This window comes from Sipha flava, unplaced genomic scaffold (assembly GCF_003268045.1).
Source record: "Sipha flava isolate LNK unplaced genomic scaffold, YSA_version1 172_pilon_pilon, whole genome shotgun sequence".
In the NCBI taxonomy this organism is placed as follows: Eukaryota; Metazoa; Arthropoda; class Insecta; order Hemiptera; family Aphididae; genus Sipha; species Sipha flava.
Genome location: NW_020271951.1, coordinates 28,450 through 55,152, shown reverse-complemented (window position 1 = coordinate 55,152; position 26,703 = coordinate 28,450). Strand labels below are relative to the sequence as shown.

General features: G+C 28.1%; 1 protein-coding gene across 4 annotated transcripts in view; it reads left to right on the top strand.

Moving 5' to 3' along the window:
- Window positions 1-26,031, top strand: part of LOC112680055 (beta-1,3-galactosyltransferase 5-like) — a 38,657-nt gene extending 12,626 nt beyond the window's left edge. The window contains exons 1-3 of one of the 4 annotated variants that reach the window (XM_025550048.1): window positions 17,012-17,836; window positions 23,302-23,378; window positions 24,795-26,031. In XM_025550048.1, coding sequence (XP_025405833.1) covers window positions 24,821-25,861 — 1,041 coding nt within the window. In that variant the 5' untranslated portion in view covers window positions 17,012-17,836; window positions 23,302-23,378; window positions 24,795-24,820 and the 3' untranslated portion in view covers window positions 25,862-26,031. Of the gene's footprint in view, window positions 1-17,010; window positions 17,837-23,301; window positions 23,379-24,459; window positions 24,547-24,794 lie in introns of those variants that run through there. The other 3 variants (XM_025550049.1, XM_025550050.1, XM_025550047.1) reach the window with 3 other exon arrangements.
- The last annotated feature ends 672 nt before the right edge of the window (window positions 26,032-26,703 follow it).

The following is a 26,703-nucleotide window of genomic DNA, read 5'->3' as shown; positions in this document are numbered from 1 at the left end:
TTTAATTATCGTGTTGGCATATCTGTCACTCGTAAAAAGTTCGGTCAGCGGCCCGGGTTAGGTAACAAAACATTTAAAATACGCTATGCTTACCGTATGTGATGATATTGGAGTTAAAATTCATTATTACTGTATACTATTACTAAATACACATTGGGTCGATGATTATTTTTCTATTCCATTCATTTGCGATGTTATTATGTGTGGTCAAAAGTGTTTTCGAAAATCACCACATCGGGTCACCTTCATCATGTCCGTTATATCGTTCATAAATATTATTCGACAATATCAATTTAACAAAGATCATAAAGCGCGTTACACACTACCTGATTTGTTCGGGCCGACAGGATACCTGATCAAATCAGATGTTGCGTACACACAGTACGACCACCACATGATTTAGTCAGTCTTAACACCGTTATTAAACTGGAAGTAGGTACTAGGTACACACACGTGTTATCACGTTAACCTCAATAAACCAACTAAAATCCGCCCGACAGTGCTACATACTATATGATTTGGTCGGGCGATCAGATAGTATGGCCACCTGACAAGACCCGACAGGATTAAAGTCAGACGACACGTCTACACACGACCTGATATGACGTCTGATCTGACCAAATTATCCTGTCGGCCCGACCAAATCAGGTAGTGTGTAACGCGCTTAAATCATAACATGTCAAAGTCGAGTACGTATATTATAAGTACTTATAGCGTGACTTCGATAGCGCTATTTTAGTTTTTTTCTTTTGGTTATACCGAACTTGATAAAATTAACAGTTCATATTCATATGAGATAAGTAATGTATACATACAATTGTAATGTCTGAAAGTGGATAATTTATCAAATAATCGTGCAATACTGCATCTATTTATAATGATTGAAGGTCAACAATTCCATGTTCTGAGAGTTTTTTTCTGGTCAACTCTTGCTTTGAAGTCTAGAAAATTAAATTAATGATGACATCACTTAAATATTTAAAAAATTGTTTGAAAAATCTTGCATTCACCTTTTACATACCAGGTCATACCATTACCAAATTTTGTCTCAACCACTAAGGGTAGGTAAAAAAATCAAACGGCGGACGAGTGTATAATTTACCACCCTTCAAATGGGAACCTCGTTAGAAGAGCAATTCTTGCGATTACTCGTTGATCAAACATGAGCAAGACATAATGAGCTAAATACTCAACTTTAAAATTGCGGATCTAGCCTTGACAAAATTGAAATTGAATTAATTTAAAAACAATGAAAATAATATTTTTGATTCCTGATTAAATAGTATTTTCGTTTACTGTCCCACTTCTTCCTCTATTATATGACTTAGTAATTAATGCTATGCAGTGCGTAGTGTGGTATGTAACTGAAAATAAAAATATGTCCTTAAATAGTGATGTTTAATTTATTTTGTTTTTATAATTATTTGTCTCACCGTTTCATTCTTATTTGACTCCATTTTTTTAATATTGCATAGCAATATGAATGTTTAATTGTAAAATATACAATTATGTCAACAGTTATACATTGTTGTGAAATCAATTATTGTCACTATTTATATTCCAACCGAATAAAAATCAATTGTATCGAAAGCACGTACCTATGAGTAACCTATACATTATTATACGCTGTGGTTAAAGTAGGGAAAATGTTGTGGGGAGGGGGAATATATACATCAAAAATTGAGAAGCGTTCCCTTTCCTAATTTTAAATCTTACCAACCTTTTTTTAGAAAACCCATGAGGTCTAAGCCTCCTTTGTTTACACATACATGTTCATAAAAATTTTATTTTCATAGAGTGTAAAAACAAGTTTCCTTCAAAGAAAAATAATTCTATACTTATGCTTGCTCAAAAAAAATTAATTGAAGTACATAGTAGGTAATGTTTAAAAAACTTAACTTAAACTTAACAAAACTAAAAAGAAACAATTACTAATCTTGCTAGTTGTTTGTCGACGTAGACAGTAACAAATACGTACATTGCACATAAGGTGTATACTGTGTATATTATAAGATAGTGTCTATCCTCTATCATAATTTAATATTTATACCATTTATAGTTATTCTATTCTGTTTATATTTATTCCAAATAATAGTCGATAATCACTATCACTTTAATTTTAGAGCTATGGGTAATAACCGCTCGGGGATAATCTATAATTAGACTCAGCGTCAATTAAATTAACCCATGGTGTACATTAATACCTAAATATTATTTCTCCGAAATTTTTTCCACTTGTTGAAATAAATTTCATGTAATATTGTAATATTATAATAAGTATTGTATTTTAGTGATCAATGCCATTAAGCTGGACTTTTGGCGACTTAAAGAAGACGTATATACTTACCTTAAATAAGAAGAGGGACTCCGTCCCCCTCCACTTTAACGACTGATTATACGGTTATTATACCTATAATATATAATAATACAGTATCATATAATACGTAAATGAAACTAAATTTAAAAATGTCAATCAATAAAAATTCTACTATCTTTAAATCAATTTATTTCTCGATGCTTTCGGAATTTAAAGTAACTCGTTTTATAACTATCTGACCCGGCGAACTTCGAACCAGCTAACAGTCAATGAATGTGATACCTTTTAATTAACGTAATAAAATTAATATAAAAAATGTATTTAGTTCAATGGTTCATTACGATAGTATATATAGAGGAAGTAAAGAATTAAAAAAACTACAAAAGTCAAATATTTCAATCGCAGGTCTGTAAGATATTTCCTTTGATGAAGTTCCGTATATTGCTGCATTGGGTGGATTTTCTTAAGTGAAGCATCTTGTGATATACAAACATTTTTCATTTTTGTATCGGCTAAGTGTTCTGCCAATTTAAGTTTTTATCGGGAAATAAACAATTCAATAACATTATTTGGACGAAATTAGATACACTGGCTATATTCGACGTTTCCAGTTATTGCAAATTCATATCTAGACCAGAGATCAAAAAAAGCGGCAAGTGTCGTTTTTGTAGGAAAAGATAGTGGTTTTTGGAAATTATTTTCATTAAAATTCAGAAAAATTTGACGGTGCATTCTGAAATATGGTTCATTTGCGTTTTTTTTGTTGTTATAGCAACAAAAAACTACAACTGCCCATTCGAGCCTTATCAAATGTACTGATACTTCCTTTTTCTTTTTTTTCACGACAATAGGTAGCCTATATGCTTCTTCAAGGTCTAATCAATCTCTATACTCAATTTCATTACAATTGGTCTAGCCGTTCTTGAGTTATAAACGGTTTAACTAACCCAACTTTGTTTTATTTATATATTATTATTAAACGGTTTTAAGTTGTGTTTCAAAATATAATTGAATAATTTTCTACTAAATTAAATTAAAAATATTAATTTGCAAAAAAAAAGAAATTGTGTCTTAATTCTATATTAAATCACATAATTTAGTATATTCATTCTATGATTTATGAAAATGTTGGACATCGTAGAATGAATACCTAAAAAATTAGCTATGGACATAATTGAATAATTCGAGTGTCATTTCTTAATATTTTTTATGTTATTGGTTAGTTAGCTAGTAATGTAGTTCTAAAAATAATATATTTAATATACGTAAGGTGACCTTGTATTTTTCATGTTAAAACGGGACACAAAAAGATAAAAAAAATCATTTTGATTAAATTAAATTTTTTTATTTAATAATAGTTATTATTAACAAAATGATGTACTATTATTGTTTTAAGAGATAAAAATTAAATTTTATTAAAATAAACTTTTATTTTATATAAAGGAAAAAGCATCTACGTAAAAAAAACGGCCGACGATTACTGTAATATCAAATAATGAATTATATTGATAACCATATTGATACATCGTCCGCCGCAATAGGTATTTTTATATTTCATTAGTATAGTTCTATTCCAATACACCACACATCCCTAATTTCATTCAACATTAACTTTGCAGTTTACATTATATCACGTAATAGTTAAGTATAACAGAAACAACAATAACTTATCGACAGATTAAAATTAATTATTGTTATTTTTTACCATTTTTTGAAAACGGGATATTTAAGTGTCCCAAACATTTTCCTGAAGAAAACAGAACGAAGATGCGAAAAAGGAGACAATTCTGTTCAGATGGTGACATCAAGTATACGCCAATTTTAAGTAAAAATGGTGAGCGGGTTTAATTTCTACCTTCTCCCTTATTTTATTTATTCAAGAGCCATAAGATTAGCAAAAAAAATTAAGATCCAAATTAAAATCAAAAAATATAATTTAAAGGCTGGTTTAGACTCAACGATTTATTGTACGTTTTATCGAATCGGAATGAAATCAAAAATTGAATCGAAAGCTTATGGATGCGGATTCATTTTTCGTGAAATTGAACGATAAGTCGTTACATGTAAATACAGACTTTATGAATTGTAACATTTTTCGACCTTTTTGGGTTAAATTTTTTCCTAGATTATTTAGTTTCAACAACTTAATTTCATTTTTTAAGCAATTATAGTATATTTACCTATATTACTTAATAAATAGTATAAAATTTGATTGAGGGCAATTTTTATTTTCTTGCGAACAGATCTGATCTACGGAAATTCCGTTGCACACGTATTAGGGACATAAAAAAAAAACTACAACGGTGCATTCCATGTCGTCAAAAATCACTTAACTAACTAAATATTGAAGATTGGAAAACAGTAAAAATTTAAACGTGTTGACACTCTACGAAATGTAGGTTTTAGTGTCCGTTTTACATGTCTAGTAAAAGTAAAAGTTTACACACGCTCCGTTTTACTTGATACGGTAAGTTGTGTTCCATATAACGCACAATAAATTGTTGCATGAAAAGCGGCCTTAAAATTAAGACTATTGTAGTGACTTGCTATAGTGAAATGACTTTTTAAACTGTTATTCAGGGCAATATAATTAAAAATAGATGTGTAAAATTCTTATTAAACGTGATAACAAAAAAATATGTTTGATATTTTTAATTTTTGTAGAAATACCTGCGTATCAGAAATTATATTAAAGTATCAACGTATCAACCAAATAATTGAGAAGTCGTTATACACCGTATACTTGCGTATACGTTCCACTCACCACTGATTGATATTTTTTTATCAATTGCATTCTAATATTTCATATGTTTTTAACAATTTTATTTTTAATTGAAAATATGAATAACATGATTTTATTCGCGAAACAATTTTGACTACAAAATATATTGGTATATAGATAGATATCCTATAATAATAATTTCAAATAGGGCTTTGATCAGTAACGGATCTGCTATCTTAATGGAAGAAATGGTTCATGAATAAGTATACTCGTACATATTTAGGTTAGATACCTACTGGTGAGTACGAGTTTTTTAATTTTTATAAATGTATATATGTGCCTAAATAAAGCTATTCTCTATAATTTATAAAATAAATACGTTTTTCGAAAATTGTGTTGTATTTCTTTATTTAAATTAAAATTGAATATCTACCTTTTTATTTTAAAATACCTTTTTAATATTTTACAAAAAAACTTTTTTATAAAAATTTAAAATGTAAAAGGGGCAAAGTAACAACAATTAGTAGGTATGAATCAAATAACAGTCCTAAAAATGAGTTACATAATAATATGTATAAATATGAATCTGTATAACTAATTTAAATTGATTTCATCCATTAATTTCATACATAATTTTGGTGATTTTCTAGTATTTTTAGATATTTGGAAGGACATTTTTAGCGGTTTTCATGTCATAGATTCATTTTTATGGGTTTTCGGCCCCTTATAATCAATGAATCTATGATATTGAACTTATTAATACTTATACTATGAATCATTATATGTATTTGTGTCAAAGATTATCAATTTAATAACATACATGTTTTAAATATTTTTAAAACTTTTTTTTTTTATATTATGTTTATGTAAATAGGTGTTATGCCTATTACGTAAATTAAAGTTGTCATTATTTATCAATATCGTATGACTATTAGCCTTTCGGGGCATTTTTGTAATTCGTTTCTTGAACATAAAATACTTGGTATTTTTTTTTTAAGATGGTCTTGAATACAAGATGTACATATATCCTAGAAAATTTAGTGTTGGTAAAAATACACTTGTCTTTACCTTGTTGAAAAAGTGTTTTATTCTATTTTTCAAACCTTCAGTATTATTTATTTAAATTAAAATTAAATTTTATATTTTACTAAGTAACAATTATATGTTATAAACTCGGGCCGCAAATTGTATTTAATTTAGGGATTGGGCCGCAACTCATCAACACCGGTTTTATAACATAATAAGAATTTTTGTTTTTAATGGCTGAAATATCTTTTGCACAGTAATAAATAATTATTCGAATATAGTACTGATTTATAGTATGTTCCATGATATAATTTATTTTTCTTCGAAAGTTATATTTTAATTGGCTGCGCAAATAATAATAATAATAACAATAATAATTTAATGGAGTCTGCCTTAATTAACACGTTGAAAAGAAATTGGGTTAATACCACTGAAAAAATCTATTTAAGTTATATTATATCTCGTGGCAGCTTGTCTTATCGAGTAGTTACTTTTAACAATGAGTGTTAAATCGGTTGGAGTTATGTTTTTAATGTGTTGGCTCTTGTGTTTTTTTTTAATGGCTTAATGGCTAAAAACTGGGTGATTCAGCCCATTCGGAATTTTAAGAGGCCGAATAAAATGTACTGAGCCAATTTGCAATTTTGGTTACTGCACCACAAAATACTTCTCTTTAAACACTGAAACATTTCAAACAGATTAATTGAAAGCACACAATTGACAATGATCAAGTATTGGCCGAATAAACCAAACATAAACTTACTAAATTAACGAATTAAATCTGTGAATAGTTTTATTTATTATTATTAATTTCACTTACCTTTCTTAAAATTTTCAGAGTACCATTATTATAATATCAAAACTATTCACAATCGTTGCAATAATAATCATATTTATTAATATTTAAAACATTTGATGTATAATTTGTTACTATATAAAGGTACAAATCTTCATAATAAATTCGTATTTTAATTACGTAATTTGTAAACATCATTAATATTATTTAAAATTAAATTAATTACATACTATAAATGTAATTTATTTATAGTATGACATTAAATACGTAACTTTAAAAAATTAATTAGTACAATGCATGTCGTTAATTGTAATGCGTACCTGTTACTTTTTTTAAATGGTCATTAATGTTATTCCAAAGCTTATAAGTACCATTATTATAACGTATTATAACGTATCTATTTTATATTATACAACTATTAATTTACTATAATAACGATAAAAAAAACTATAGGTAATGCTTTCTAAAAAGTCAGCCACTTAGAATCAAGATTTGTCAAAAATATAATAGGTAATATTATATAAACAAATAAAAAATACATTTCATTTCTAATCTGTGTAGATAAATTTACCATTAATTACTATTTGCTATAGATAAGTTTTGAAATTACCCAAATACTGAGATATTTTAAAATCCAGTTAAAATTAATTCGGATATATTCATATATTACTGTTCAGTTATTTTTATCAATCGAATATTCATAAAATATAATTAAGAATATTTGGAATATAAATGGTTAGGTACATAATAAAAGAAGTATTAACTTCATAAATAAAGATTATTGTACGTAGGTGCTAACAAAATATAGGTATATCATATAATAAATAGATAGATATTATTTAAATAATAAATAATAAAAATTATACAAAACAGTAGTACGTTAAAAAATAGTTATTTTAAATCCAAAATACATATTATTATTTTACTTTAAAAAAACCAGAGTGCAAACATTTTACTCATTTAATCTATTGCGTTTTGCAATGTAATAATATTCCCTGGGTAGTAGGAAAAACTGTTTATGGAGATGCTGATGTTGCAGGTTGCATAAATTATTTTTGGCGATCTTTGCAATTTATAGTTCAATGGTTTCGTGTTCTTTCCGTAACATGCATGGATCTAGATTGTGGTTAATATAAATTTCATTAATATACTGTTGAAGTTCTTCATATAAATTTTCAGTTTCGTCAAATTGTACGTTGACCTTGATATTTTTCATGTTTTTTCATAGCTTTAAATAAGAGATTTGAAAGTCTAGCTCACATGTTATTTACCATTCTTAGTAGTTCCATGATCCAAATTCTTATGTTTAGGATCTAATAATGAAACAAATACACTTACTTTTGGTTTCTCGACTCAGTGGCGATTTTTTGATTTTATTCTGGGGGGTCCTTAAACATTATCTTTTAATATAACTGGCTAACTGGCTTGGGGTGAAAATAATTAATATTAAAAATCATTTAAAATTACATTCACAATACAAAATAATTTACTTAGATTCAAATTAAAATTAACTACATATTACTATAAGTCAAATAATATGGATAAACACTTAGTAAATTAAAAAGCAAAACAAATTGTTTTTATAAATTTTACTAACTTGAATTTTAAATGCTTTTCACACTTGATTCAAATTGAATGGTAATCTTGGTCCTTAGATTAAAATAATATTTGTAAATAAACTCGTAAATAGTAATTGGTAACTTATTTATACAAGATTAAAAGTTTACAATTTATACGTTCAACACAGGCGCGTCACGATCGGTTGAAAAGTGAAGTGATTGTCAGTTTATCGCTTCCCTAATCCGCAAATGTGCATTCTTCAAATGGCCGAACGCTATTATTATCATAAATAATAGACATCGTAACGTCATAATTTCAAAGAAATATAAATACCTAAATAGCTGTAGCAAACATTCAAATATATGGAATAATAATGATGAAATCATCAGAATTATGAATAATTAAGTGTGTATACCCGCATATAAATAGCTACTCAAAACCCGAATGCCACGAACGAAAAATGTATCATAGCCTAAACTTGTGATCTGGAGGGGGGGATCCAGACCCCCTGGACCCCCCCTGTAAAACCGCCACTGTCTCGATTAATATATTATTGTAATGAATACTAAATCCAAAACCTTCAGAAAAATTATTTTATATTATCGATTTAAAATTCATTATTATTATCAGGGCTCATAACTTATAGCTCTAAAAAAGGTTGTTATAAGCGCTTAAATATGCTCTAAAAAGTATTCATATAAGCGCTTAAATATGCACTAAAAATACTAAAATATGCAAAAAAAAAAAAACGTTTGTATACAAAAATTATTATTTTATTATTATTATTTATTATTTTATTATTTTAGCTTCTATCATAAAAAAAAAAAAAAATTAGATACTGAGTTAACGAACGAACTAGCGCATGCATACAGTACGAAAAATCGGAAACGACGGCAAAATGTTAATGAAAAATAATCTGTAAATAATCTGAGAATGATGATATCGAAATACCCGAATACCTAGAAACTATAAAAATAAATTGCTACAGTACAAGCTACAATTATATACAATTATAATGGTTTCCTTATCGATGGAATTACGAAGTTTCGGGCGTACACTCTCGCTACGTCGCGCGTCGCCTGAACTCGTATAGGTATATATAGTTTATCTGATATTATATGAGTTATGTAAAAAGAAAAATTAATTAACATGAATTAATTATTAATATGAACAATTAATATGACTATAATTACTTGTTATTTTTAAGAAATAATGTTTTAGGTGACTAAAACATATTTAAAAAAAAAATCAATGATAAAAATCATGCAAAAATCCAAAAATAAGCAAAATAGCATTTATACTACGAAATATGCAAAAATATGCAACATAAATTTCGTATTTAGCTTCTTGGTTATCTGAAACAAATGTATAGTTCACATAGGTACCTCTAGGACCTCTTAAAAAAAAATATGTAAATGCTAGAAGTTATGAGCCCTGACATTATGTTAATTTTTGTCAGCTCAAAAGTCGGTTAAAGCTAATATTTATAATAGGTTTAAATGTGTTATTAAATGTGTTATAAATGTGTTAAATGTGTTATTAAATTGTCACTTTTCCTAGGCATCTTGAGTAAAATTAAGCCATTTTTTTTTGTAAAATACGACTGATCTGCCGGGAGTTACCCGTTTCCACCATAGGCTTTTTCCGCCAAAAATGAAAAAGGTACTATTCCCGCTTTCGCCAAAAACCATTTCCACCAAATAAGTTTGGAAACCAATAGTTTTAATTTTTAAGCAATATTGAATATATGTTGTGGTATGTACGTGTAAAAGACAATGACATTTGTAATGTATACATCGATAATCTTCGATAATTGTTGATAATCGTCGATAACGAAAAGAAGCATTCACTATATCATAGTTTATTTATAATTAGCACACAATAATTATCTGACAAATGTTAAATTCTTATATATTTGTTCTGTTTGTCACCAGACTAACAACACTTAATACCGTAATTGTAAGCAAGAGGTATAACCAATGGCGTAGCTATGTTGGTGGGTCCGAACCCCCGTCATTGAAATTTCTACATACCCAACGATTTAATAGTATATACTATGATATTATAGTGTATTTTAATTTTCCATTATCAGATAAAATAAAAATGTTGGACACCCCACCCCTCTACTAAAAATTCCTGGGTAAAACGATGTTGATTTTTGATGGTTTCAAAATGTTTTTGGTTATACGTCACAAACAAATGTAACTCGGTGGAGATGTTTCATGAAAAATTGTCGGGCCAATAATATAAATTATAAAAAAAATTCGAATGAAAATAGTAGGTATACTTTTGTCAAAACTGTTTCTTTCAATTATAAGATTTTTTAAAACCTGATCTATACTTACAAATGTAATTTTTTAAAACTTGACATATTACTTGTATTATAATTTATACTTTTTGTGATATTTTTAAATATTTAAAAATGACGATATGTGTTTTTTTCAAAACTTTATCGAAACAATAATTGACTTATATTTGTTTTATACTTTGAAATAGTTAAATATAATGGACATATTATTATAATATGCAATTATGTAATATTTTAAAAATTCTAATATAATTGTGCCTATATTCAACTAATATATTATTATTATCTACTTCTATTAAAATTAATAATGATAAGAATATGTAACAATTGTACATGGTTCCCCAAATAGTAATTGACGGAAACGTCTTTTCATAATAATTAGTTTTGACGGAAACGGGAATCATAGCTTTTTCGTTTTTTGCAGAAAAGGGCTATGCGTAAATCAGGGAACCGGATTTTTGGCGGAGACGGGACATGCCCGATCAGCCATTATAGGAAATATCAATATATTAAAGATAATCGAGAATATTCGAATTTTGCAATTTGAATTATCTGGATATCACATTTCGGCTATCCGAATTTATTCCCTAACATTACTATTGATAGCCGCTATGTACTTAACACTGCAGATAGAATTGACAATGTGTATTTTGTCAATATTTATTTTAAAATCGTGACTACATTGCCTACAAACTTAGTTTTTGTAACTATAACTAAACCACCGCATGTGGTGTGTGTTGTATATGGACACATGCCGTGAGCGGTCGTTAAAGAAAAATAAATAAACTAGTGTTGCACATATGGTGCCCATGCATTTAATTAAGTTAAAAGGGGATAGGACTAAAATAATGAGTTCAGTAGTTGAAGTCATAATTGTAAATGAAATATTTTTTTATTATTTCTAAGCATGTGAAATTTTAATGTACTTATTATATTGTATCAAATATTTTTGTAGCAAATCATTTTACACCTATTTAGATTTTCTATAAAATAATCGAACATCTGAGTGTATATATGTAGAAATACATTATGTATATATATATATATATATATTATATTCAATTATACATATTAAGAATAAATACACTTTTATTGATGGTTGGAATATGTTGAATAGCATCTAATATGGTTATAACTGTTTTACATATCTTCTTATCGCACATGACTTCCGTTGATATTGGCCGTCTACGATGCTCCAAAAACAACGATAAAATGAATTGCTTTGTTTAATCAGTAAATAATTGATTTTATAGTAACCAAATGACATTAATATATTTCCAGATTTTTCGGTATTGAATGGAATCTATATGGTTTAAAAATAGTTATTTTTATTTCTCTCGTTTGAATCTTTCATTGCCATCAAATTTGTTGTTGTATTGTTATTACGTCGAAGTAACTTTAAAAATAACAATTAACTATGGTAAAATTAAACCACATCTTGTTACGGTAAAATAACTATTGAAAGTAAAATGGTTTTTTAAAATAGAAATTAGAACTTACGTTAAGAAATGTATGGCCAGCACATGTTGTATACTGCTATGATGTGCTAGAGTTTTTGTTATATTAGTATACAATGCACGTTGTTACGAATCCATTCAACAGTTTTCATTGAATAGTAATATTATAAATGTTTTGAAACCTCTAGAGAATAAGATCATTTTATAATAGGCTTAGATGATAAAACTCGAAACTTTTTACTTATAGGAATAGGTAATAGTCGTGACTTGTGATTTACTTTTTTTTCATAAGTGCTAGAGATATTTAGTTATTATTAAAAAAAAAAAAAATGTATTATGTCAGGCACAGAAGGATTTATATAGTTTAAGTATTTAGCAATATTCTTCGTCCTCCGTGTACTTCATTGTACACACTTGTATGTCGTAAACGTATGATTATAAAAGTTATATTTTATTAGTTTATGGATAATAAATGTTACTGGTTTTAGATTTACGAATTATTTATCTTTCCCTTTCAAGTCAAAAACAATAGTAATTTTCGACGAATTCTGTAAAATTAGTGGTTTTCATAAAATATATTGCTTATACTTCTAGTTTTCTTTTATTTTTCCCGCCGTTCAACTTTGGTCTTTGGTGTCATCGTCGTTACTCGTATCCCCTCAAATTATCTGGTCGTATTGTGCACTACTTGGAAATAATTCGATACCTCAACAAATAAAAAAAATATATATGTAAACTTATACACGCATTTCAGTGTATAATATATAATATAAGAATATTTTGTTTTTTTTTAGTATTTATCGTATTGCGTAAATGACAAAACAGGTTGTATAAATAATTAATTATAAATAATGTATAAATATATAAATAATTAAAAATAGCAAAGAAAACATAGGATTATATATTTTAATTTTATAGCTACATAATATGTAATAATTATAATACTATTTCCGACAATTAATTGAAACTGACTTTGGTATAATTCTACGGTCCGTGGCATCAGATTTTTACATGCCTATTTTATGTTGTTGAACAATAATATAAATTGGTTAATTTTTTTTTTTATCTAAGATAATATTCTAAGATTGGAAATATTCAGAGGAAGGGGGACAAAAACGGTCGATGAAAAACCTCTCCTTTAAAACGTAAATAAGTTACTCGCGGTTGAGAATGACCGATGAACGACTAAACAGTATAGCTATATTTAATATTGAATCAGACATCACAAAAAGTTTTTTTCAAACTCGTAAAAAAAATATGTAAATTGTAAATATTGTTTTGTAATAATAATAAATAATAAATAAACCTATTTTATATTTGTGATTAATTTATAAAGATAACATAATGTTTAAAGTTTAAACTGTACTTTCTTCTTCTAACAACTAAAAATTTTTTAATGGAAATTTTTGATTAAATAATCAATGGAAACTGGTTCCACCAGAATACAAAAAATGAATACATTAACAACTAAAATGTAACAAATAAGTTAGAAAGCACTTGAAAATATAACGATAACGTAACGGCCTACGGGTGGTTACTGGAAGGTTGGCTCTGACGCGCTCAGTAGACAGAAAAAGTTAAATAATTTTTATTGAGGGGAGGGGCAGAAAAACGTTTGCACCGGGATGCCAAATTTCTGAATACGTCTCTGTTCATAAGTATTATACATACCTACGTATTTGATTAGTACCTATTGACTACTACAAATACGCTCGAGAATATTAGAACTGTAATTTATCGAATAATTGTTTGACCCGCGACCACGTAGTTAATACGAATTCGATTGCTAACTCTCCAAAAAATGCACTAAAGCTCTAGTGATATAAGGATAAACATGTTTGATTTCACATGCATCAAAACGTTTAGATTAGATTGATTTTCCCGATGTTTTCTTTTCTTTAAGATAGTGATCATATTAAAACATATTTTTTTCTCATTAATTTTGTTTTCGAAAGACCGTATTTTCATGTCTACCAAACTAATGCAAAAACATAAGCTATTAAATAATAAATGGTTCTTAATCGACTAAAAACAAAATTTATTTGCTACATATTGTTTAATTACATAGTAAGTTGAACAATTAAAAATACATATTTACCATATTATTTTTATACTTTAATGTATGACTTTAAATATTGTATTTTATTTACATAGCTTACCAGTAGACATTAAGTCAACGATTTGATAAACAAAAATTGAGGGTATTTGAACTATTACTAAATCTGAAACTATGGTCAACAAATGTGTCATAGACATAATTTTAAGAAATGATATTTTAACAATAAACTAATAAAGTAAGAATGTACTATTTGTCATTATTTATCATCGAGCTTAGAACTAAATTTATTGATAAATGCAATTAAAATTAAATAATTAAATTGCACTTTTCGATTATATATGTAATTAAATTAAATAATGCTTATTTTTTGCGATATAGAAATATAGAATAAAAAAATGTCAAAGCTTAATATTCAAACCTTAGAAACTCTAATAGTACGATCCAAATTTGTAATGTATATATCAGGGGTGGGCAACTGGCGGCCCAATCGTTCAATTTCATTAAAAATATAAACATTGTTCATGTCTAACGCTCAACCTGTAAAAGTGAGTGACGTTCGCGTGTCCTATACTTGTATACAAAATATAAATGTGAACACGTGAACTTTTATTTTCGAATGACGTATTTTCTAAATACTGTATAGAATACAATATCGTATGGTTTTTATCGCATGGATTTTCCGTTGTAGATTTTCTGGTAATAAAATTTATATTTCAACTTCAAATTATCAAAGGAAATAATAAACTAGTTACATAATCAAGCATAATGAATCATTAATAAATAACTTTTTAAAATAATTTTAAACATCTTAATTTTTACCAAAACAACGTTGTCGCCCAGTAATTAAATATATCATATTGTAGACGAGATATATGTCGCCCAGTATATTAGATAAAATATGCACTACTTTATTCTATAGAATCCATCAAAAGTATAGGTATTTCAAATTTGATACATACTCCATTGTTGCAGTCTTGTGGAACTGTTAAAAAAAAAAAAATGAAAATTTGGTAAATTTATCTCATATAGACCTGTATTGGAATTTAGAGATCCAACGTCATCCTTTATAAATATAAATATTGAAACAAACAAAACAAATTTTGGAGTAACGGACATACTTTCGGTTTGTAGTAGGTACGTAAATGTATAACAATGCGTAGCTTTAACGATAGTAAACATGCAAGGATGCAGTTTTGGACATATGGTAACTGGCCACAATCTCATAGACCTCACGTAGTGTCACTCATGTCTCAGGGTCAGCGGGGAGTAATCGTTATAAGATTGTTGTTTTATACTTCAGTACAAAGCGACGCCAATGTCCTATGTATTAAAAAAAAAGAATCTCTCAGATATTGCAGATATTTATGAAAATTTATGGGTTTATAATTAAATTGTACATTTAGTATGTATATCATAATTTAGTACATATTGTCTTAGTCAACCTATATATACTATGGAGTGGCAGTTCGTAAAACTCCGATTTGAAGCTTCGCGTTGTAATAAAAAACACATGTTGATTATTTCGATAGATAATAATCTCTTCAAACTTGCACGGTGAACTTGACTCGTTAATTCGAATTCATTACAACTAAATAAGGGTACTCAGGAATCCAAAATATGTACACCGTATGCGACTCGATAGTTCCAAATATCATTCAATTATTATAAACTATTATTAATTATAATGGAATTGTATTGAATACTGTTAATACGTATATACCACATTACCAACTCCAGACATTACAGGGCACTCACGATTTTAGTTCGGTTTCCGTTTTCATCAAATATATTACAAATTTACAACTTATGCGCGACCAGAATTTACTCATATTTATGGAAGCCGGGTGAGATTGAAAAATCTTTCATAAAATTACATTTCTCAGTTGGTCGAGAAAAGAATAATCATTCGGAATCCATCATGTAGAACCTTTAAATAAAACAGTAAGCAACGCTGAAAATAGTATAAGCTACAATGTAGTTATCTTGAGTGAAGTCTTAATAATTAAATATCGCTGTACGTGGTACGTGAATAATAAGGACGTGTACGTGCACGGGTATCGTTTATTGGAAATTAAATTATGAAACTTGTATGAAGGATTCTTAGAAAATACTCGCACTTCGGGAAGAGGGTTATAAGACAATAAGACTCCTTAGCTGCGGCGCTGATGCATTGATTAAATAAGTTTTTAACAATTTATAGTACAAGAGCTCGTTCAAAAATATCCAACGTGTAATAAATCGATTTGAGTAGGTGGTAAAAAAAAGGATGGGAATTTTTCTCGGGATGTATTGTCACTGCGGAAATCCCGCTACAAATATCCCTCCTCATCGTCAATTAACTCGCGTATGAATTTAAGCGGTGCAGAGGGAATCGAAAATCTTCGAATTGTCGATGCACGTATTTTTTGTTCGCCGTGAAACCGAAGTCGTTGTTTTCCGCTCGCACGTCCAGTGCGTACCGTATCGCGAAAACCACCCGTCGAAACCACGCCATCTTTGGGGCGGGTGAGGGAAGGGCGAGACTGATCCACGGCGACGACAACGCGTCCGTTGCATCAGTGACGGGCGCGCGTAAGCGATTGGCGAGGCGTAAAATTAAAAACGTCTTGTCCGTTAAAAGTCACTGTACGACGGAAGTTGAACGGTGTCTGACGGTCGTGCGAGAGATGCATCGTGAATTGGTCACACTGGACGGGCCGTGGTCGGTTGGCGGTAGTGACGCGCGCGGGTGATTCGAAAAACGCATCCCGACGCGGCGGCCGCGAAAAAACGCGCGCACCACTACACCGCGTCGGACGTCGTCACCCGCACCTTTCGGCCGTATTGTCGGCAGATACGCCGTCCGCCTAACACCTTCACCGCGCCGACGCCACCACCTAGACCGCTTCAAGCCCCTCGACCCCTCCGCGGTACCGTAGAACCGCCCAACAGCCGCCGTCTACGGTACTCCCGTTGCAGTTGTTATTGTTTTGTACGTTGTTTCACGATTGCGATTTCGTTCACCGTGCAAATAGACGAACAATTTCTGCACGTCGACCATGAACCGACGAAACGTATGCGGTCGATCGAGAACGGTCCGAAACGGCAACCGCCAGCGCCGTCCGATGAAATAATGTCCGCTACGAACGGTTATCGTCCGGACCGAACGGCGTCGTTATCGCAACCAAATCTGAAATCGGTTGTGTTCGTGCCGCGTGCCAGATCCGCCGCCGCCACTGGTCGTCGAACGCCGTCGACCGCGACTGCCGCCGCCGCCGCCGCCACCACCGGTCGTGTTATCACATGCGACGATGACGACTGCGGCGACCGACAAATGCTGTAGTAGTGTTGACGTGTAGTAGCGTGTGAGCGGTTCAGTGACGTCCGCGGGCCGGTGCGATCTGCGAGTGGTTGGCGTCGTCGGTCATATTCCGTTCCCGTTAAGCGACCGACGAGTGGTGTTCGCACCACCAGTACGCCACACGCGTCGGCCGGAGGGAACGAATGCCAAGCAGTGATAGAGAAAGAGATAAAGTGGAAAAAAGAAAATAACGGCCGCGCAACGAACGGCACCATAACGCCGCCCGCCGACAATTGGGGCCCGTGATGTCGGTGAGTACTGAACAGTAGTACCCTCGTTCGTTATCGGATGTACGAGTATCTCGATATCGTCGTGCGATATCGATAAATCGCGTTCGCAGAGATTTACACCGGAATGTATATCCCGTGTTATCGTTTGTTATTGTTGATTTTCGATGTTACCCGGCTTAATCCTCCTCCCCCAAATGCATACACCTACCCACCCTCACCTTAAGCCGATCCAGTCTCCCTCGTCCTGAGGGGGAGAGGGTTATTTTTCGGTTTCTACCGGAATTCTGTAATACAACTTGCACGAAACTCGTTAACAGTTTTTTTTCCTTATCGAGTACAGCTGTTGAAAAATCAACTATGAGTTCCAAGACCTGGCGGTCACGTATCGCCAGCCCACGTAGAGAGAGAAAAATCTCTGACGTTTTTTATCTGTAATGAATGACTTGTACGACTTTCATCTGTCAATATTGATCTGATGATCGAAAGTTGCGCGCGATCCAGTCTCAAACAAGTATCGTTTTCACAACGACCATTGACTAAACAGGCAAACTGGTATGTCGCATGTATTTTAAAAGAATCCTGTATTACGTATTTTCCCCCTCTCAGTTTCAATGGATCGGGGAAAAAACAGAATTCAAAGTTCTTTACTACCAGATTCTCGATTTTTTAATTTTTCCGTCACTCGAATTTCAGTAGTTTAAGAAGAAAGACATTCTGTCGTCGAGGGTTCTCGGAATTTGAAGGCCCCAAATATACAAAAATTACATTATTTTTACAAAATATTATAATTTTACATTTTTTCTTTCTTTTTTTAAAAAAAAAAAATTTTTTAATAGCTTACACTAATTGATGTATTAAGAAAATATGTGTATCTGCTTTATGTATTTAAAGGTCCTTTATGTATATTAGACCCTGGGGCCTCACATACTTTAAAAACAGCTCTACAGACATGGGTCTTTGTTTTTTTCACTGACAAATTAATATAAAGTTTCTGATTCATTATTGTCGTTATATTAACCTTTGACTTGAACATTTCAACTGTATTGGATTCTGGGTAATGAATTTTTGACTGCCATCTAATTGAGTAGTTTGATGGATCTTTTCATCGTGAATGTATTATTGGACAAATTTGTACACCAAACCATCAAATAACTAAAACTATTTATTTAATTTATCCAATCAATAATGAGATGTTATAATTTGCTTCAATTTTGAGTACCGTTTAGAATTCTTAAATTTTTTAAAAGTTAACTAGCAACTCATAAATGCAAATAAATTAATAGTTACATTTTTTTATTTAATTAATAATTATATACATGTAATCATGGTTCATCTAAGTTTTTATGTTGATTTTTTGTTTTCTAATGTATTTATGTTTTTAAATTATTTTAAAATGTATACATTTTTTAAAGGAAATTTTCAAAAAAAAATTCATAGTTTTATATTTTGAATAATATTAAGAATGTTTAGGTTTTCTGATCATATTTATTTTTCTGTAATCATATACTTTTCTTTAAAATTGGTAATACACTAATGCCTTTCATATAAAATAATACAATATAAATTATTTTAAACTGCTTATTTACATTAAATAGATTATTTTAATATACCAATATTTTGTTTATTTTATTGGGGTCAAATATGTACCATAAAGTATGTTCTTATGCTATTTGTGTATGTGTGTGTGTGCATATTTATATATCTTATATAAAATAATATTATAAATTATAATATCCTTAGCTTTTGTCCTTCAAGCAAAATAATTATGGGTATATCAACTGCATAGAAAACTAAGTCATCAATATTGCAAAGGATTTTGTAGTTGGTATCATATAGACGTTATTACTACCCTATTCTTTAGCATAAATTATTATAGTTAAGTATTAATAGTAATATTTCAATCGATTTTATAATGTCGGTGTATAAATTGTAAATTGACTATTGCCTTATTTTTCAATCTATGTGTTGACAGGTATAGTAATATGTTAAGTATAGAAAAATATAATGATTAATTTCTATATAATAGGTTATTAGAATCTTAGAATTGTATTTTGTAGTCAATTGAAAATGCCTTATTTTCAAATTAAAGTTATGAAGTTCTACTTCATTCTAGATTTTAAGTTCAAATTTTTTGTATTATCCAATTTATGAATTGTGATGATATCATAATCACGTGATGATATTTTTGATAGAGTACATTTGTTTTATAACTTTTATAAAATGTAATATTTGTGTACTGACATACTCTACATTAAATATAATAATGATTGCACAGAAATTATTGTTTATATGTAATATACATGGTGTCTCAGAAAGAAGATCTATTTCTTGAGATAATGAAGATGATCAATATAATGTAATTAATTAATATAATTAATTTTATTATTTTCAAAAAATTTGATATTTTATGGAGTTTATTTTTTAGAAAATGTCAAAAATTATTTTCATAATCCTCATGATGTCTAATATTTTTTTTAGTTTATTTAAAATTAGTTAATATTTAATACCATAATAGTATTTTTAATTATTAGAAAAATGGCAAAATTCTAAGTTTTCTCCCATTTATATAAAATAGATAAATTTGATATTTTTATTTTTTTTAATATTATTTATGAATTGAGTATTTACAATCAATACATTTTTTTGTACAGTAATTAAAAATTTTGAATTATTATAAAGAAATTTAAAGTAGCATAAAAGTTTGATCAGAAAGGCTTATAGTTGCGAAATTTTAATTGATATGAAATGAAGTATAATTTATAATAAAATATTATAAAAATAAATTTGTGTAGGTCATAGAGTGTATTCACATTGATTTCTTGAATATTCTTAATTTAATTCATATTCAAATAGGTGGTTCTCTCTGCCAATATATTATATCAATTAGTCATAACTAGGGCAGAGATTTTAATGCTTTAAAAAACTTAATAATCTTAAAATAAAATTTCAAATCCAAATTTTGTTTCCAAAAATTCAAAAAAATCTCCAAAAATTTTAAAATGCTCTAAAAAATAAAGAAAATTACCTAAAAACAAAAAAATGCAAAATAAACTTTCCTATTCTCATTCAAAAAGTACATAAAACAAATTTATGACAAGACAAGCATCACACAGTAAGCTTTGGAAAACAATGCTAAGTGCATCAAAATTTTATCCTTGGTCATTACTTATGTAACTGTACTAGGTCATTAATATATTTATAACTTCTTTAATTATAAAATGATCAAACATAATTAGTTGGTTTAGTGACAATTTTTTTATAGTTGCTATTTTTATTATTATTTATTGCTATTATTATTTTCAATGTCAATATATTTTATAGAAGAAATTATTTTGTATTTTTATGTTAATATATAAGTAGCTAAATAATAATTAACTTATTAAATTTAAGTATTTTAATAAAATTAAGATTTATTTTTACAAACTTATGTTCTAAAATTTAATCAAATTTGTTTTCTTAAAACATTTACATGTTAAATTTTACTTATTTGATTTTAATCTTATATTATGCATAACTATGAAGAAAATTTCTTTAGAATAAACTTCATCTTAATAAGGATAATGATTGAGTACATTTAATAATAATAATAATAATTTATTGTAGACAAAGAATTTATTATAAATTATTATGCCCTTGTTGAGCACAGACTACAGTTAGTAATATTAATTAAATGTCTTATAAATAATTAAAAAATATGGAAATGGTAATATAAAGAAATGTACCTAAATTGAATTTTATAAATTAAACATATAATACATTTTAATTTATACATAAATATAAAATATTAATATAAGAAATACAAATTTATTGTATAATACTTAGATTTTTTTTCAAATTGCTCAGTAAATAAAAAAAAATAAGTCAAAATTATTTATGGATTTCTGTTTGATAATTATACTTGGAGGGGAATAATGACTATAGATTTTTTTTTTAGGTTGTACATAAAAGGTATGTGTAGAATGGAGATTGCGGAATGGTATATCAAAATGTTTTATTTATTAATAAGTAGAATTATTTTTTTTTCGAAGTATTAAATTGTTAAATTATAAGATTAATTATAAGAATAATGATAAATATTTTATATTTCAACCCAATAAACTATTTTAATATTTTTATTCTATAATTTTGTTAGGGTTTTGTATTGATGTGAGTTCCATATCAAAACTATTATTGTAATTGATGTAGCGTGTACATACATTTTAATGTTTTTTTTTTTTAGTTATTTTAATTTTTTATGTACTTATTTATTTTGAAACATTTTTATTTAATACATATGGATTTATTTTTATAACTATCGAAGTTCAATGTTTATCAATGTATTCAACATTAATTATAACTGATATACATAAGTAATGAAATATTGATATTAAAAAGAAATATATAATTTTCATAATGGTAGTAATTTAAATAATAATTGGTAATAACTTATAATTTAATTATATGATATAGAATTTTAAATAATTTAAAGTATTGACATATTTTATTATTTTTATGTGTTATATAGGTATAAAATATAAATAGGTAGTGTCAATGAAGTAGAACATTATATTAATAAAAAATAAAAATAAAAGTGAAGCTAAATTAAGAGTATTAGTTGTGATGAATTAAATTAGTTAGGCTTAAAGTAGGCAGTTGGTGAAAGTAATTTAAAACTAGATATGGAACAGTAGTCATACGGATAATTATTCAATGACACTAACCATGACATAAATCATGTTCATATACCATCACAAAGTAGACAAAAAATAGTTATGTAATCGGTATGAAATGGCATTGTGTGGATTATTGTTTTGCTACTTGTTTCCTAGTCTGAAAAGAGAACATATTTTTGCTGGAATAATGTTATTTTAAGTTAAAAACCATGATAAAAAAAATTGTTTGAAATTATTTTTTTAATTAGTTTTTTGATATACCTGATAATAATTTTATCTTTATTTATTTTAACATCACCTATTTGAAGTTCAACTTTTGAACAGTATAAAATCCATGCATATAGAGTCAATTTTCGATTACTCATATGCGGATTAACTTGTTAGTAATTTGTAGGTTAATGGTAGTCTGCAGTGCATTGACACTTTTTAATGATATTTTACTTAGCTATTTTATTTAATTTCTTACATTTTACTGAAACTCCCATTTGTTTACAAAGCCTTGTGTTCTTATGGTATTTAATTTAATTTTCTGCTAGGATTGGTTATGTATCATCAATATTTATAATCTACATTTATTTAGAATTGAATGTAAATGGAGAGCAATAATTAACAATCTATCATTATTGTATGATTGAAATTATCATTTAATTAATTAAAAAATCAAAAATCAGTTATAATGAAATAGTGTTTATATATAGGTATATTATTTTCACACTCATCTTTAAATAGTACATAGATAGTTTGCATATAGTTATGTATATATATGGAGACTGCATATTGCAAATTACATAATCTTATTAATTACTTCTGTAATTTTAATTTATTTATTTTTAGGTTTTATAAATGATCAACTCATACATTATCTTCAATTGTGATTACTTGAAATTGTTGAAGAATCTAAACTGAGGAATGTAAGTATATTATTTTTGTTAATTATGTATTCTATGTAAGAGTGGATATATATATATATATATACTAATGGTCTGAATTATGCGTCATACCAGTTTTGTTTTATAATTATGGAAATACAGAAACACTTGTTGCTGAACATATTTTGAAATTGTATTATCTAAAACTTGTATTTTCTGCATTTTTCTGTTATATTTTTTGAGATATTTGCTTATATCAACTATTCTCTGGACTTGGTGGAGAGATGATTGTTCCTAAATCCAAATTAGTTGTAGGAATATGTTGAGACTTATATTAGATTTATTTTATTTAATCTTATTTTTGAACATTAGACTATGATACTGAAAAAATAATATGGGCAATTTGGATGATTTATTGTGCCTGGGTTTGTGGAGTTATTCCATATTTACAAGTTGTATTAAAGTTAAACAAATATTGAAGGCATTTTATAACAGTTTGATAAGGTTTTGCTGATTAGGTAGAGTTTTGAGTTATTTTATGAACTTTTGCACGAGAACTTATGTCACTTTTGTTGAGTTATTACAAAATGAATTGAAATCATTAACTAGATGAATGAAGATAGGAGTTGGTGTGGTTCTTAAAATAATGGTAGTAGGTTCATTGTATTATGATTCTAAATCTATGCCATCAGTTGGTTATTTAAATCTTCTGATACCTCAGTTTAGTTTCTATGTTGTATTTTTATTTTTAGTGATTAAGTATATTTGGTGATAGAGATGTGAAAAATGTATATCCTGTTGAATGAAACTGTCATTTTAAATCGTTTTAGTAAATAAAGAGGAAGTTTGTTTTGATTTACTCTGTAGACAAAATTTTAAATTGTTAATGACTATATAATACTGGTTTTGTTGGACCGTGATGTATGGCAAACTAACTTGTATTGTCGTAAGATAACAGTAATTTATGAGTTGACGAAGAAAATTGATACATGACAAAAATTTTAATTATTTAATTAAATAATTAACTTAAATATCAGTAACAAGTTGGTAACATTATTTTTCATTTTCGTGATGGCTTGTGCGTAAACTGACAACGTTTTAATAAAATTTAGTTTTCTTAAAATAAATGGAAGAAAGCATATAACGTAACAATTTTACAATACTTTATTATTAATGATTATGACAAAAATTATTTATTTATTTAAAAAAAGTATGAGTTTATCTATTAATATCTTATTTTTATTTATTACATTTTCAGTCACATAATTTCAAACTATTTATTTTATAATTTTATATTCATTTATTACTATGTTTTAGTTGATTTTATTTCATTTTAGTTATTGTTTTGAAATTGTATTTATTTATCTGTATTAAAAAGTTTTATTAATAAGATTTGAATTTTTTAAATTTTTGTAAAGATTTTAATCACTATATTAATGATATATATTTATGTTTCAGAACAGTTAACAATTAGGAGAAATGCCATGATTGGACGATTATATTCTTTAATTATATCGCTTGGCGGCCTCACATTAATCACATTTTCACTTTGGTCAGTATGGAGCAAAATTGTCAGTGTCAACGAATCACATACAGGCCATGTCGAATATTATCGTATTCTCACAACAGAAAATGTTACTTCAAAACCATTCGAGGTACATACTTTATCCAATGCCGATCTTCATTCCCTGATAGATTTGCCATCATTCAATTTCAAAATAAACAAAGAGGTATGCAACAGTACCTCACATTTGATAGTGGCTTTAGTTCATACTGCACCAAGTCATCATGTAAAACGTCAGGCTATAAGAGATACATGGGCAAAAATGATACCAACTTATTTTTTCATGGGTCTCCCAGATTCAAATGTTACTCAAAACCAAGTTATTTTAGAAAATCAAATGTACAATGATATTGTACAAGGTGACTTTATGGATTGTTACCGTAATTTAACTTATAAACATGTGATGGTACTAAAATGGACTTTATACTATTGTCGTTGTGCCAGGTATTTGCTCAAAACTGATGATGATACATTTGTTAATGCACCATATTTATTGGAAATACTCAATCATAGATTATCACCTTTAGGAGCACGTAATTTACTCATGTGCCAACTCTCTCTGTCAAGTGTAGTGAAACGTTCATTCCGATCAAGATGGAGGGTTTCATATTCAGAATATCCAAATCGATGGTATCCCACATATTGTTATGGATGGGCAATAATTTATTCACCAGATGTCATTTACAAATTATATACAGAAGCACAAGTAACCCCATATTTTTGGATCGATGATGTTCATATAACTGGTACAATTGCTGTTAAACAGAACATCACACCTACTAATTTGGGAGAGTTAGTAGTAGAAGAATATAATTTATTGAACGATAAAAATATTAGTCATAAGTTTACATTTTGTTTATTAACTAATGAAGACGAGTCAATGAGAAAATTTTGGAGTATTGTTACTCAACCAGATGATAAAAATATGGTTGTTTCACCTTCAATCTTGGGCCTGACGTAAATGTTGGTATCAATTGGACAGTTAATCTAAGTAATATATGTTAAATATTTAGAAAATTGAATACTGAATTGTGATAAGTAGCCTGTAACAACGTTATTTGTTATTATTATTATTTTTTGTTTGTGAAGTTAGTATTTTAAATAAGGCTGATATTAAAAATGAATGTTATAAAAGAAATGTACATGTATAATTAAATAATGATGTAATTATATTTTAGATATTAAGTTAAATGATTATATTATAGTCTCAAGCGCCACAAATAATCCGTAAGAGATGTTTAGTATAAAAAGTTCAAGTGATATAACTGTATAAGTATGAAGTATATTTTCTTTAGTATAATTATTTTCAGCATTATTTTTATTGGGTTCCTTAGATAGACATTGATATTAAGAGCTCCCTTAGAGCCTAGACCAAGCAAATCTGTATAGTTTTAATCATAATGTCCATCAAATACCTTTCTTTTCATTGTTGCCGAAATACCATTTACAGCATTTAGCCTCTGCAATAAGACATTTTCAGAAATAATTATTTGTTACTGAAAATTGTAATTATTATTAAAATACATTTGCTTCAGTAATTTTTAATGTTTATAATATTTGATTAATAATTATAAATAGTGATTTCCCTAAAAGTTAAAAATAGTATAACATTTTTATAGCGCTTTTTAGAAGCCCCTCAACAATTGTATTTCAGCCCTTGTAATTGCCTCAGTGTATCTTCTAATTTGAATATTTTAATCCACATATACAGAAAAGATTTCTGCTTTATAATTAAAATAAAAATAAAAAAATATATTAAATATAATAAAAATAAAATACTCGTAAAATATTAAATATAATATA